Source organism: Pyricularia oryzae, chromosome 3 (genome assembly GCF_000002495.2).
Source record: "Pyricularia oryzae 70-15 chromosome 3, whole genome shotgun sequence".
Classification (NCBI taxonomy): Eukaryota; Fungi; Ascomycota; class Sordariomycetes; order Magnaporthales; family Pyriculariaceae; genus Pyricularia; species Pyricularia oryzae.
The window spans coordinates 3,071,220-3,083,214 of record NC_017849.1 but is presented as its reverse complement, the minus strand read 5'-3'; the positions used below and the strand labels follow the sequence as shown (position 1 = coordinate 3,083,214).

Below are 11,995 nucleotides of genomic sequence, written 5' to 3'. Positions count from 1 at the left end.
CTAGAAAAAATCCAATAATAATAAAATTAAAATTCGAAATTTTGGTATATAAAAAAAAATATAAATGGACCGGACCGTATAAAATATTAAACGTAATAAATATTTTTATAACGGTTAATATAATAAATGGTTTTTTTACGTTCCGGAACACGCACGTAAAATTATATAACCGTTTTAAAAAATAAAAAAACCCGGCCGATAAAAATATATTAAAAAATCCAATATTCGATTACCTAAAATCCAAATAACCAAAAAAACGAAAAAAACCGAAAAAAATAATAAATAAAAAATTAACAATTCCGGTAATAATATGATTTAAAAAAAACCCGAAACCGAAATAACGGTTTAAAAATTATTTCCGAAAATAATACCCGAAAATAACGGAGCGCAAAATACGTTATTAAATTATAACAAAAACGGAAAAACGACAAATAAATGATTAAAACAATTACCCGCAAAACAACTATATATTATTACGTAATAAAAAAAATATATAAAACGTACAAATTGTCGATTAAATATAAATAAAAAAATAAAATTAAAATTCCAGGTAAATTATTTGAGGAATTGATATAGCGCGAAACAAATATATTATTAATTGCAAAAATATTGCAATCGGTAAATAAACGTTAATTTAAAAACCAAAAAAAATTCTAAATTATGTTTTGTAAACAAAATCAAAGGATAATTTAAACAATTATATAAAGAATTACGTTTTGTGGTACAGGGTTATAATAATAACGAAAAAAAAATTTTATTTACGTAATTACCTACGATTATACGATATAATTTACGCTTTATATTAACGTTTATATAAATTTTAAAAAAACGCGGATATAAATTTATATTCCGAAATATTAACCAAATATATATATATAAAATTTTACAAAATTCCAAAAAAACGTTTTAATACGCATATCGAAAAAAATAATATACCGGTTTCCGAAAAACACGGTTTTTAAATTTTTTGAACTTTTATACAATTTCGCCGAAACGGAATTATATTAATATATTATATATTAATAATATTATAAAAAACGCCTGAATTGCGTTCCATCGAATTATAATTTCTATTTATTTTTTTCCGAACGGGAAACAATTTCGATATAATAAAAATATAAATAAATAATATATTAAATTTGGGAAACTAGGAATTTATTAAAAAAATAACAAAAATTCGAAAAAACAAATTTCCAAACCCAATTACAAACGATTATAAAATTAAAAAACAAATAAAGTTGTAACAGTTATTAAATTAAATTATACGAAAACGGTTTAAAAATTCGTTAAAAAAACCAAATAAATAAATTGGAAACGGCAAAACCGAATTAAATTGGATCCGAACACAAATTGGTCGTTTGAAACATGGGAAAAACGTACGTTATATTAATTTATTAACCGGAAACAGCGTTTAAATTTACCGCAACGGCGCAAATAATAACGTCGAATAAAAAAAATTACAAATTTATAAATAAACGTATAAATTGGTAATTGGAGAACGTGGAAAAAAGTTTTTTTTACGTTTTTATAAATTTTAAAAAAACGAAATTATTTGTATTTGTCGACGGTTTTTTTGCGAATAATAAAAATTTAAATTTACAAATCGGTTTTATTATTATATTGGGTAATAAAAATTCCGACCAACAGGAAATAGGTTTTCGTATTACCGGTAATATTTTATATTGGATATCAAACAAATATTATAAAATAATAAAAAACGTGTTAATTAATAAAATTTATAATATAATAAACGGGTTTAATATAAAATTTGTATTAAAAATTATTATTATTATTATTATTATAAATTTGTTAAATTTATTTTTTATATATAAAATTATATATGTTAATTATATGCATTATTTTGCATGTAATAAGCCCACTTTTATTTGTATATAGCCAATTTTATTTAGTGCCGAAGTGGAGTGGGGAATGGTGGAATTCCGTTACTTTGTTAATGCAGGAATGCAATTTAAAGGTCAGCGAGTGGGGTTAGCTACCCTGTACCGGGTTGAAAATTTCACCAAGTCAACGTTTAAATGCAAACCCAGAGATGGTTTGTATGCAAATGAGGGTGTTTTTTCAAAAACCCATACAAATTAGTTTTTCGGAAATTCATTCGCGGCACCGGAACCTTTTCTGGCGTGCGGACCCCCACTTCGATGTCGGAGAGTATGTAAGGGAAATAAAGCAAAATCTCCCCCAACCAATTATTTATCAGTACCAAAATTATAGTGCATTTCTACCTATTATTCAGCGCTTTTAGCACTGGTTATTTACCACGCCGCACCTAGGGTTTACCCCTATATCCCCTGTTAGCACCATTTTTATTAACAGGTTATGAGCCCGGAAAGGTTCTAGCTAGTGCACTAAAGCGCACTTTGCATTATTGGAAAGCCCTGTTTTCAGGCTTTAATTTGGTTATTGTCGCATATCCGCAGCACGTATATTGACGAAGATATTGCTGTTTTTGTGCAAATTGTTGGTTATAGGTGCTACGTTAGCACCTATCCCCCCTGTAATTACAGTGAGGGGTCGCTATATTAGCGTTTGACTCAGGCCCAATTTTCAGGCACTGCAGCGCTCGCTCGATTGCAAATCCCAAAATTTTTGGTGTGGTTTTTATGGGTTGTGCATCGCTATTGCGATTGGTTCAAATTTTTAGTGCGTTAATTAGGGTTTGCGCTAACGAGTCAGGGCCAAAACCCCTGTATTCGCCCGCTAATAGCCCAGTGATCCACTAACCGAACGCTGCAAATTACCCTGCAGGTTACCCTGCACCCACCTAGCGAATTGAACTTTCGATCGCTAGTGCACCTGGATCGGTACAAATAATACCAGGGCACCCATTAATTGTGGATTTAGGGATTCCAACCCTGTATTTTCAGTGGACTCGATCATTGAAAATAGCAATAAGCCCTATATTTGGCAAGTATAGGCCTGTAACCGTTAGAAGGCAAACGGCTATAGAAAATCCTAGATTGGGGTATTTACCCTTAGGCGACTAGGTTAGTTTTTAACTATAATTCAGGCCACCCTACAATGGAAGACAGCCCTATGTCGGGCCTCCCAGGCCCAATTCCACCGGATAGGGGCCCTGAATCCAGCCCGAATGAAGTTCTAACCGCTAAATTACAGGCGCAAGACCTGCAATTAAAAGCGTTAACTACGCAATTGGATCAACTTCAGCACACAATTCAACAGTTAACATCTCTGTTGACGCTGAAAAATGGTGAACCCACTAGTTTTAGTGGTATTGCGGGTATTAATACCCCCAATAGCGGTAATCTGGAGGCCAACCCACAGATTTTTAGCGCTAATACCACTACCGCACCACCTAATCCACCCGGTAACCTAATTTTAGGTGACGGGATAGGTAAAGAACTATCAAAACGGGTATTTTCCTTCCCCGAAAATTGCAAATTAGTAGGGGTGTCACGGGCAGGCAGGGCGGACAGGTAGGTGCGGGCGATCAGGTAACAGGACAGAGTATATTGGCTATCTAGTCTTCCAGGTACAGGGTAGCAGGTGGTTGTTGACGAAGACGTAGCTCGAGGAGCTACATATCGGAGACTGCAGAGATTTCGCGTAGATATACGCGCGCGAGGCGCTCGGCCCTCGCGCCTTCACGTGACAGGGGTCATGACTAAGCGACAGCCCAGTGGCTGTCCTTCAGGTCTGTGACAGTATTCCCCCCTTCCAGGCCGAGCTCCGTCACGGCCGGGGCCCGGGCTTATGGGGGTATCGACGGTGGAAATTCTTTACCAATTGAGCAGCGTTTTCCAGGTAATCGGCAGGTTCAGTCGTGGGTTCGCTATATCCAGCCCAACGGACGATATATTTCAGCCGGCGGCCTCCTCGGCCGCGGGTTTCCCAAAAGGAGTCGAGGATCTCTTCGACTTCGTATTCTCTCTCACCTTCCACTTCCAAATGGGGTGGCGGTGCAGGTTGTTGGCCCGGCAGGGGCTCAACGTCAGCAGGTTTTAGTCGGTTTATATTGAAAACAGGGTGTACTCTCATAGACGACGGCAGGTCCAAACGGTAGGCGTACGGGCTAATCACTTCAGAAATTCGGAAGGGTCCCAAGTTCTTCCAATCCAGTTTCTTCTGCGGGCGGGCGGTCTGGATGTTCCGTGCGTCTAACCATACATATTGGCCGACGGTAAGCCGGCGGGCCGGGGTACGGTGTCGGTTCGCCTGTTCTTCGTAACGGGCTTGGGCGGCGGTCATTTCGGCGCGGGCTTGTTCCAGAATGGCTTCCATTCGGGCGGCTAGCTTTTCGGCATCCCGCTGGGCGGGCAAAGGCTGGTTCAGGGGTACCGGCTCGAATCCCATGCGGGGATGGAATCCGTAAGTCGCGTAAAACGGGGAGGTTCCGGTGGTCTCGGACTTGTGGGAGTTGGCTGTGAATTCGGCGAGGGGAAGCCAACTTTCCCAATCATCTTGCAGGTAGGCCACATAAGCTCTCAAATATTGTTCCAGGGACGCGTTAAAACGCTCGGTCTGTCCGTCAGTCTCGGGGTGGTGAGCAGTGGATAGCAGGCTGTCGATTTTCAAACGGGTTGTCAGGTGTTTCCAAAACTTCGACACGAATTGGGTGCCTCTATCCGAAACTATCGTCAGGGGCAACCCGTGTAGTTTCCATACGTGGTGTAGGTACAGGTTGGCGGTGTCCTCGGCATTGCAGGTCCCTTTACAAGGGACGAAGTGTCTCATCTTAGTCAGGCGGTCTACGACCACTAGGATGGCGTCGTGGCCGTTGCTTTGCGGCAAATGTGTGATAAAATCCATCGACAGGTGTTGCCATGAGCGTTCAGGAGTGGGCAGGGGTCGCAGGAGGCCCTGGTGGCCTTCGCGGGACGGGTTGATTCGGCGGCAGGTCTGGCATTTCTTTACCCATAATAATACGTAATGTAGCATTCCGGGCCAGTAATATTCTCGGGACAGCAGGTCGTAGGTTTTTGCTTTGCCGGGGTGACCGGCGACGGGGGAGTCGTGGCAGCGGCGCAGGATCTCGGCTTTCAGATTATTCGAATCGGGTACGTACAGTCTATTGCGGTAATACAAATAGCCGGATCGTTCTTCGCATTCGGCCAATTGCAGCTTGGGGTGGCGGTCGGCGCCTGTCCTCAACGCTTCTAGGGCAGATTGCGTTATCGGGTCGGATTCGTATCCGGCGTCTAGTAGCTCTATCAGGTGTTTTGGCAATAGGGGTTTGTTTTGGCGGATTATGGGTTGTAACCGGGTGGGGCGGGCAGGTAAATTGTGTTCTTTCAGTACGACTTGTGTTTGGTGCTTAAGTCGTTCATCCCCCTCCTCAGGCATATCCTCTGACCTCCTGGTTAGTGCGTCGGGCTTCGCTCCTTGTTTCCCGGGTCGGTAGGTGATACGGAAATTAAATCTTGACAGGAATTCGGCCCATCGGGCTTGTCGGCGGTTGAGCATTTTCGTCGTCGTGAAATATTCCAGGTTGCGGTGGTCCGTAATTACTTGGACCGGGGACGACGTCCCTTCGAGTTCCGGGCGCCATTCTTCAAAACAGCGGATAATGGCTAGCAATTCTTTGTCGTAAATCTCGTAATTGCATTCGGTAGCTGTGTGTTTTTTCGAAAAGAACGCGACGGGGCGGAGTATTCCGTCGTCGCCGTATTGTGACAATATTCCCGCAGAAACATAATCGGAAGCGTCGGTCTCCAGGATCACATCCTTTTCCCAATCGAAGTGCGCCAGTACGGGGGCTTCGGTAAACTTTCTCTTCAGCAGTCGGAAGGCGGTTTCGCAGGCGCTATTCCATTCGAATGCGACGTCTTTCTTGGTCAATCTCGTCAAAGGGGCTACGATCTTTGAGAAATCTCGGATAAAGCGCCGGTAAAAGTTGCCAAACCCCAAAAATGCTTGTACGTCAGTAAGCTTTTTGGGTGTTTGCCAGTCCAGGACAGCGGTGATTTTTTCAGGGTCCATTTTTACGCCTTCGACGCCGACCAGCAGGCCCAGGAACTTGGTTTCCGTCACGAAGAATTCGCACTTCGCGGCGTTGGCGTATAGCCCGGCTTTCCTCAGGGCTTCCAGTACGAGTTTCAAATGTTCTTCGTGTTCTGTTCGGGTGCGGCTATAAATCAAAATGTCGTCCAGGTAGGCTGTACAAAATACGTCTAAGTATTCGCGCAGGGAGTCGTTTATATATCTCTGGAACGTCGCGGGGGCTCCCGTTAGCCCGAAAGGCATGACTAGGCTCTCGTATAAGCCGAATCTCGTGCGGAATGCCGTCAGGTATTCTTCCCCCTTTTTAATCCGAATATTGTTAAAAGCGGAAACGATATCGATTTTCGAGAAGAATTTCATGCCGGCCAGGTTGTTCAGGGTCTCTCGGACTAGCGGCAGCGGGTAACGGTCTTTTACGGTAATGTTATTCAGCGCGCGGTAATCCACGCAAAACCTCAACCCTCCTCCCTGCTTCTTCACGAACAAAACGGGCGAGGCGACGGATGACGAACTGGGTCTGATAAACCCTTTTTTCAACTCTGCGGTCAGCCATTCCTTAAGGGCTATCAGCTCTTCGCGGGACATGGCGTACAGGGGGCCGAACGGCGGCGTTTTTCCTTCTATAAGCGGGATATGGTGGTCGGACGGTCGGTGTGGGGGCAGCTTCTCGGCTTCTTGCGGGGAAAATACGTCCGCGAATTCCCGGATTGTTTCGGGCAGGGTCGGCCCGTTCCTATTTTGGGGGTCGGCGGCTAGAACCTCATCAATCTGTTTCAAGGTTACGGCGTACAGTCGGCAGGATCGGCGGCGGGCGTACATGCTCGCGGCTTGCAGGGAGATAGGGGCGATATCCATTTCGCGGAGGGACGGCGGTCGGTCAGCCTGGTACTGGGGGCGGCTTTTTTTTGGTACGGCGTGTAAAGCTTTAACCTTCTCCGGTTTGTCGGGCATATTGCAGTGTCGGCGGCAATAGTCGCTGTCAAACGTAATAACGTGTGACGCGAATCCAATCGTTGGATCGTGCTGCTTTAGCCAAGGCATTCCTAGCACAATGGGGTAATGGGCTAGCTGTGTGACGAAGAACAGCGCGTTTTTCTGGATGTGGTCCTTGATTCTCAATTGTCCTCGGACATAATGGGTGCACTTCCCACTTTCGGCGGTCCTTCCGTCGAATACTTCGATGTCGAATGGGTTTCGCAGCGGATACATTTGTAGTTGGCGTTCTTCGGCCCATCCTTGGTCGAGGAAGCATTTTCCTTCCGCACCGCAATCGGTGAGGGCATAGGTTGGGAGGTTTTGGCCCCCCACTGTCAGTTCGGCAGGCAGGATCATCAGGTCGGATCGTTGGTTATATTCCTCTTCAACGGGGAACCCGTGAACGGCGGCGGCAGAGATGCGGATCGCCGGCGGTCTATGCGCGGCCTTGGCGGCCTGGGGGCGACTTATCCCAGGCGGGCTCCGTTTTTCGAACTTCGGCTGCTGGAGCGGCTGGCGTCCGAGCCGCGGCGGGGGTTTTTAGGGAGTTTGGTTTGTATTTGGCGCGGGGACCTGGACCTGGACCTGGATCGTTCGATTCCGGCCTGGTGCAGCCGCGTGCGGCGGGTATCCGGTTCCGGGCATTTGGCAACGAAATGTTCTTGGGATCCACAACGGTAACATAGCATGTTTTCCTTGCGGTTGTGGCGGCGTTGGCTGCTCAGGTCCATAGGGTCGTTAAGCGGGAGCTCCGCGTTTGGCTTGGGGGCGGCCCGCGGTATGTCGGGTTGGGTTCGGGGAGCCGCGCGCGCGGGGGGCGCTGCGGCCCGAGGGGTACGTGTCTGTCTATTTTTATACTGCTGGTGCTGGCGGTAGCGGTTATCCAAGCTTTGCAGGTGTCGGGTGAATTCGTGGTATTGGCGAGATGGGGCGGGGTTGTGGAGGAGCATGTCCTGGAGCTCTTCCGATATTCCCTGGAATAAAAGAGGGGGGAGGGCATCCTCCGGCATTTCTCCTTCCAAAGACAGGCGTTGGAACTCCGACAGATACTCGGCGAAATCTACGTTCCGCTGCTTCAGGGCATATAGTTTGTTTTGTGCGTTTTGGACGTGGTCGGGGTCCCCGAATGCCTCCTCTAGGTATTGGAGGAGATCCGTATAATCTCCGAATTGGGGTGTGCCTCCGACCATTTTGGGCAGGATCAGGTTGTACGCTTTACCGGACAGTCGACCGGCTATATAAATCAGGCGTGATTCTGGGTTGGGGAAGCGGTCTTTGTTTGAGGTCATTTTCCCCCGGATTTGGGTGGCGAAGCGGCGGAGGTCGGAGCGGGCGCCCGTAAATTTATCGGGGTCTGGAAGTCGTTCAGAAAGGCGGGCGGAGGCGGGATGTTCGGAAACAGGCGGCGGAGTCGTTCCCATAGGAGTAACCATAAGGGGTTCAACAGGCGTGTTGGTAGTTGGGGCGGGGGTGGTTATGTGTACCGTGGGTAGCGTTACGGTCCGAACTTCCTTCAGTTCGGACCGTGTTTTCTCTAATTCGGCGAAAGCGGCATCCCGGGAGGTTATGGCGGAGGCCTTTTCCATGGCCATGGCCAGAATGTCGGCCTGCGCCTTGTCGCGGACACGGTCCGTTTCGGCGCGGGCGCCTTGGGTCTCGGCGCGGGCGCGTTGGGTCTCGGCTTCCTGCATTTCTAGGCAGGAGTTCAGGCGGACGTTGCTATCGTGCAATAGTTGCAGCTTTTGGTAGGAATCGGAGATGTAAGACACCCATTGTTCAGGGTGTCCTTGTAGGTGTTCGATCAGTTCCTCGGTCGAATCGGTTAAGATCGGGGGTTGCAGTGACGCAGGCATCGCGGGCACCTAATGAAGGAGCTACGTAATGTTACGGGCAGGCAGGGCGGACAGGTAGGTGCGGGCGATCAGGTAACAGGACAGAGTATATTGGCTATCTAGTCTTCCAGGTACAGGGTAGCAGGTGGTTGTTGACGAAGACGTAGCTCGAGGAGCTACATATCGGAGACTGCAGAGATTTCGCGTAGATATACGCGCGCGAGGCGCTCGGCCCTCGCGCCTTCACGTGACAGGGGTCATGACTAAGCGACAGCCCAGTGGCTGTCCTTCAGGTCTGTGACAACAAATTAGTTTTTCGGAAATTCATTCGCGGCACCGGAACCTTTTCTGGCGTGCGGACCCCCACTTCGATGTCGGAGAGTATGTAAGGGGAAATAAAGCAAAATCTCCCCCAACCAATTATTTATCAGTACCAAAATTATAGTGCATTTCTACCTATTATTCAGCGCTTTTAGCACTGGTTATTTACCACGCCGCACCTAGGGTTTACCCCTATATCCCCTGTTAGCACCATTGTTATTAACACGTCCGAATCCGTAAATTCGGGTAATTGGGTCTTCCGTCGGTATAAATTTATTAGTTACTTTATCCCTAAAAGTATTCGGTTTTTTATTGTTAAAATTCGAATATTTTGGGATTTTTATAAATACCAGCTTGCGTCGATTTTGGAATTATTATATATTATATAATTATCGTTATAATAAATGGTCCAATTTATCGCGTTATATTAATTAAATTGTAATTGTTAATAATTGGTGGTATTAAATTTTTGTAGTTTTTTGGTTTTGCCCCTAAAATTAGGAATATTTTCCTGGTTTCTCGGGCAATTTTTGGCGATATGCCCTATTTTATCGCATTTGAAACATTTGCCATTTTTGGGGTTTTTACGGGGCTTTTTATATTATATAATATTAAAATCCATAGGTTTATTATAGGTATTATAAATTATGTTATAAATTTGGGGTATTATATAACGGGGTTGCTATTATCCACCGTTATTTTTATAATATATTGGTTGGGGATATTGGTATTTGCGTCCTATATTAGTTTGTCGAATTGCGGTAATAAATATTCGCTGTCCGCCTTATTTTTCCTATCGGCGTTTATAAATCCGGTTGTCGAATTTAATAACAAATTCGATATATTTGAAAAAATCCTCGGGTCGGTCGAATTTGGATATTTTATTTTTTATTTCCAATTTTAATCTTTAGTAAAATTGGAGAATTTTGGTTTTTTCGGTTATATTTAATTTTATTACTAACTTTTTAAGCTCGGTTATATAAATAAAAATTAATTTAATTTGTCGCAGGTTAGCCAAATCCCGTTCGGTTTATCGTTTTTTATCCGATTTTTGGAATAAGGAACGGAAAATGCGTTTATACCCTGCAAAAATTAAAAAAATGTCGGTAATTTTTTGGCGTCGTTTTTCGGGGGGTATATTAAGCTATTTTTGCAACAAAAATTCGAACCAAAATAAAATTCGTCCTCGGAAAAACGTGGCCGCGTGCACCACCTTTTCCGTTTTATTACGGAAAATTTTTAAATAAAATATTTGGTAAATGCGTATTTGTACAAAATACCTTTTAAATTATCCAAATATATTATCGAATATAATTGGGGGGTTAAATTTAAATTTTTTGCGCCCATTAAAAAAAGTTAAAATAACGTTAATATTGGTTTAAAAAACCCGAAATTCCTTTTGGAATTGGGTTGCGCGGAATATTTGTTCGTGGAAATTTTAATTGGTTTAAATAACCTGCCTGCGGAATTGGTTTTCCTCGTTATTATTATTATTATTATTATTATTTTTGGGCCGAACAGGGGTTTTTTGGGCCGTTTTACTGCTTGTAACCGGAATGTTGGGAATATTATTTTTAAAAAATTGGGAAAATATATTGTCGGTAATATTGCTTGGTATATTTTAAAGCAAAATATTAAACAAAAACAATTAAAATATTACGATTAAAATATCGGATAACCTGTTTTTATAATAAAATACAATAGATTAAAACAATTAAACGTTTAATTGGGTAATTGGGGTTTTTAATAATTGGGGGTAAAATTATAATTGTTCTCAAATAAATATTAAAATTAATTAAAATTTAATTATTGCTAAACAATCCTAAAATCGAATTTATTTATATGGTAATAAACGTACCTTATATAAATTATATTCCAAATATTATTACCCTTATATAAATAATTATAATTATTTTGGGGTAATTACCGCTAGGTTTAATTACTTTTTTGGCAATAATTGTGGTCATTCCTATTCTGGTAATTGGGTTAGGGTTCCTTATTTTATTATTACGTAACTTCGTGCTTCCATTTTCTGTCCTTGGTTCGTGTTTTTCGGTAATTCTGGTTTGGGTTCCCGACACCTTTCTCGTTCTTGCCCAATCGTGTCGGTACCAATCCTGGTCGTAACATCAAGCAGGTAGGCATTCAACTTCCTAGGTTCCTATTTCATAACTTCATAAGTATTCGTCATGTATTGGTTGAGCTCATTCGCTAAATAACGCATGACACAGGTCGCCCCATGCGGTTTGCCCACTGAGATATCACATGACAGAAATCTTCCTCTTCGCATGTGATACTCTTACACATGGCACACGCCTCGATTGATCACGATTAGATGGTCTGCTAACAGTAAGGCCATGCGCTTATCCATGAATTAAAGACAAACTTCCGTGCTGTTCTCCAGATAATTGTGTCGTCCTCAATCCCAAGCGCAGGCCCGAGTTTCCACCAAATTAGGGCACAAAACAGGTTGGAGAAGACCGGGTGTGACAGACAAGCACTGCGGCGGTAGCTGGTTAGTCGTCATTTCTACCAGAGCTCGGGGTGGTTTCGCAAAAGGGAAATGGCCACTCACGGCAGTCTGCATACTCGTACGGCAAAAAGTCAAACGGACGGCAAGTCTTGAGGCAGGCTTGTGCGCATTCCTTAGTGAGCTCCGTCTTGTAGCCTAGCTTGGCGGTCTGGTGTGGCCCGTCTGGCTGAATGAGTTGCGCATCATCTCTCTTGCTAGGAGTGGCTACATGCTGTGAGCTGCTGCCGTCTTTGTCCCAGGGCATCCCGGTCGATGGTGGCCTGAGCTCGAGCGCAGCGCAATTTGTGCAGGTGAAGGCAGCAGTCAATGTGATTAGTATCGAAAAGAAGGCGAAAATTAAATATTTCGAAGCCAT

The 11,995-nt window shown here is 43.9% G+C and overlaps 2 protein-coding genes across 2 annotated transcripts; one reads left to right on the top strand and one right to left on the bottom strand.

Annotated features, from left to right (window-relative positions):
- Window positions 1-1,873: 1,873 nt before the first annotated feature.
- On the top strand, window positions 1,874-2,291 carry MGG_16776 (uncharacterized protein; the record flags this gene model as incomplete). The annotated part of the gene is made up of 3 exons (XM_003712086.1): window positions 1,874-1,988; window positions 2,101-2,169; window positions 2,233-2,291. Coding segments are annotated over 3 exons (243 nt in total), but the record flags the coding sequence as incomplete, so codon positions are not given.
- Window positions 2,292-11,114: 8,823 nt separating this feature from the next.
- On the bottom strand, window positions 11,115-11,995 carry MGG_05818 (uncharacterized protein; the record flags this gene model as incomplete). The annotated part of the gene is made up of 2 exons (XM_003712085.1): window positions 11,115-11,224; window positions 11,683-11,995. The coding sequence occupies 2 exons, from the start codon at window positions 11,993-11,995 to the stop codon at window positions 11,115-11,117; spliced, it is 423 nt and encodes a 140-aa protein (XP_003712133.1).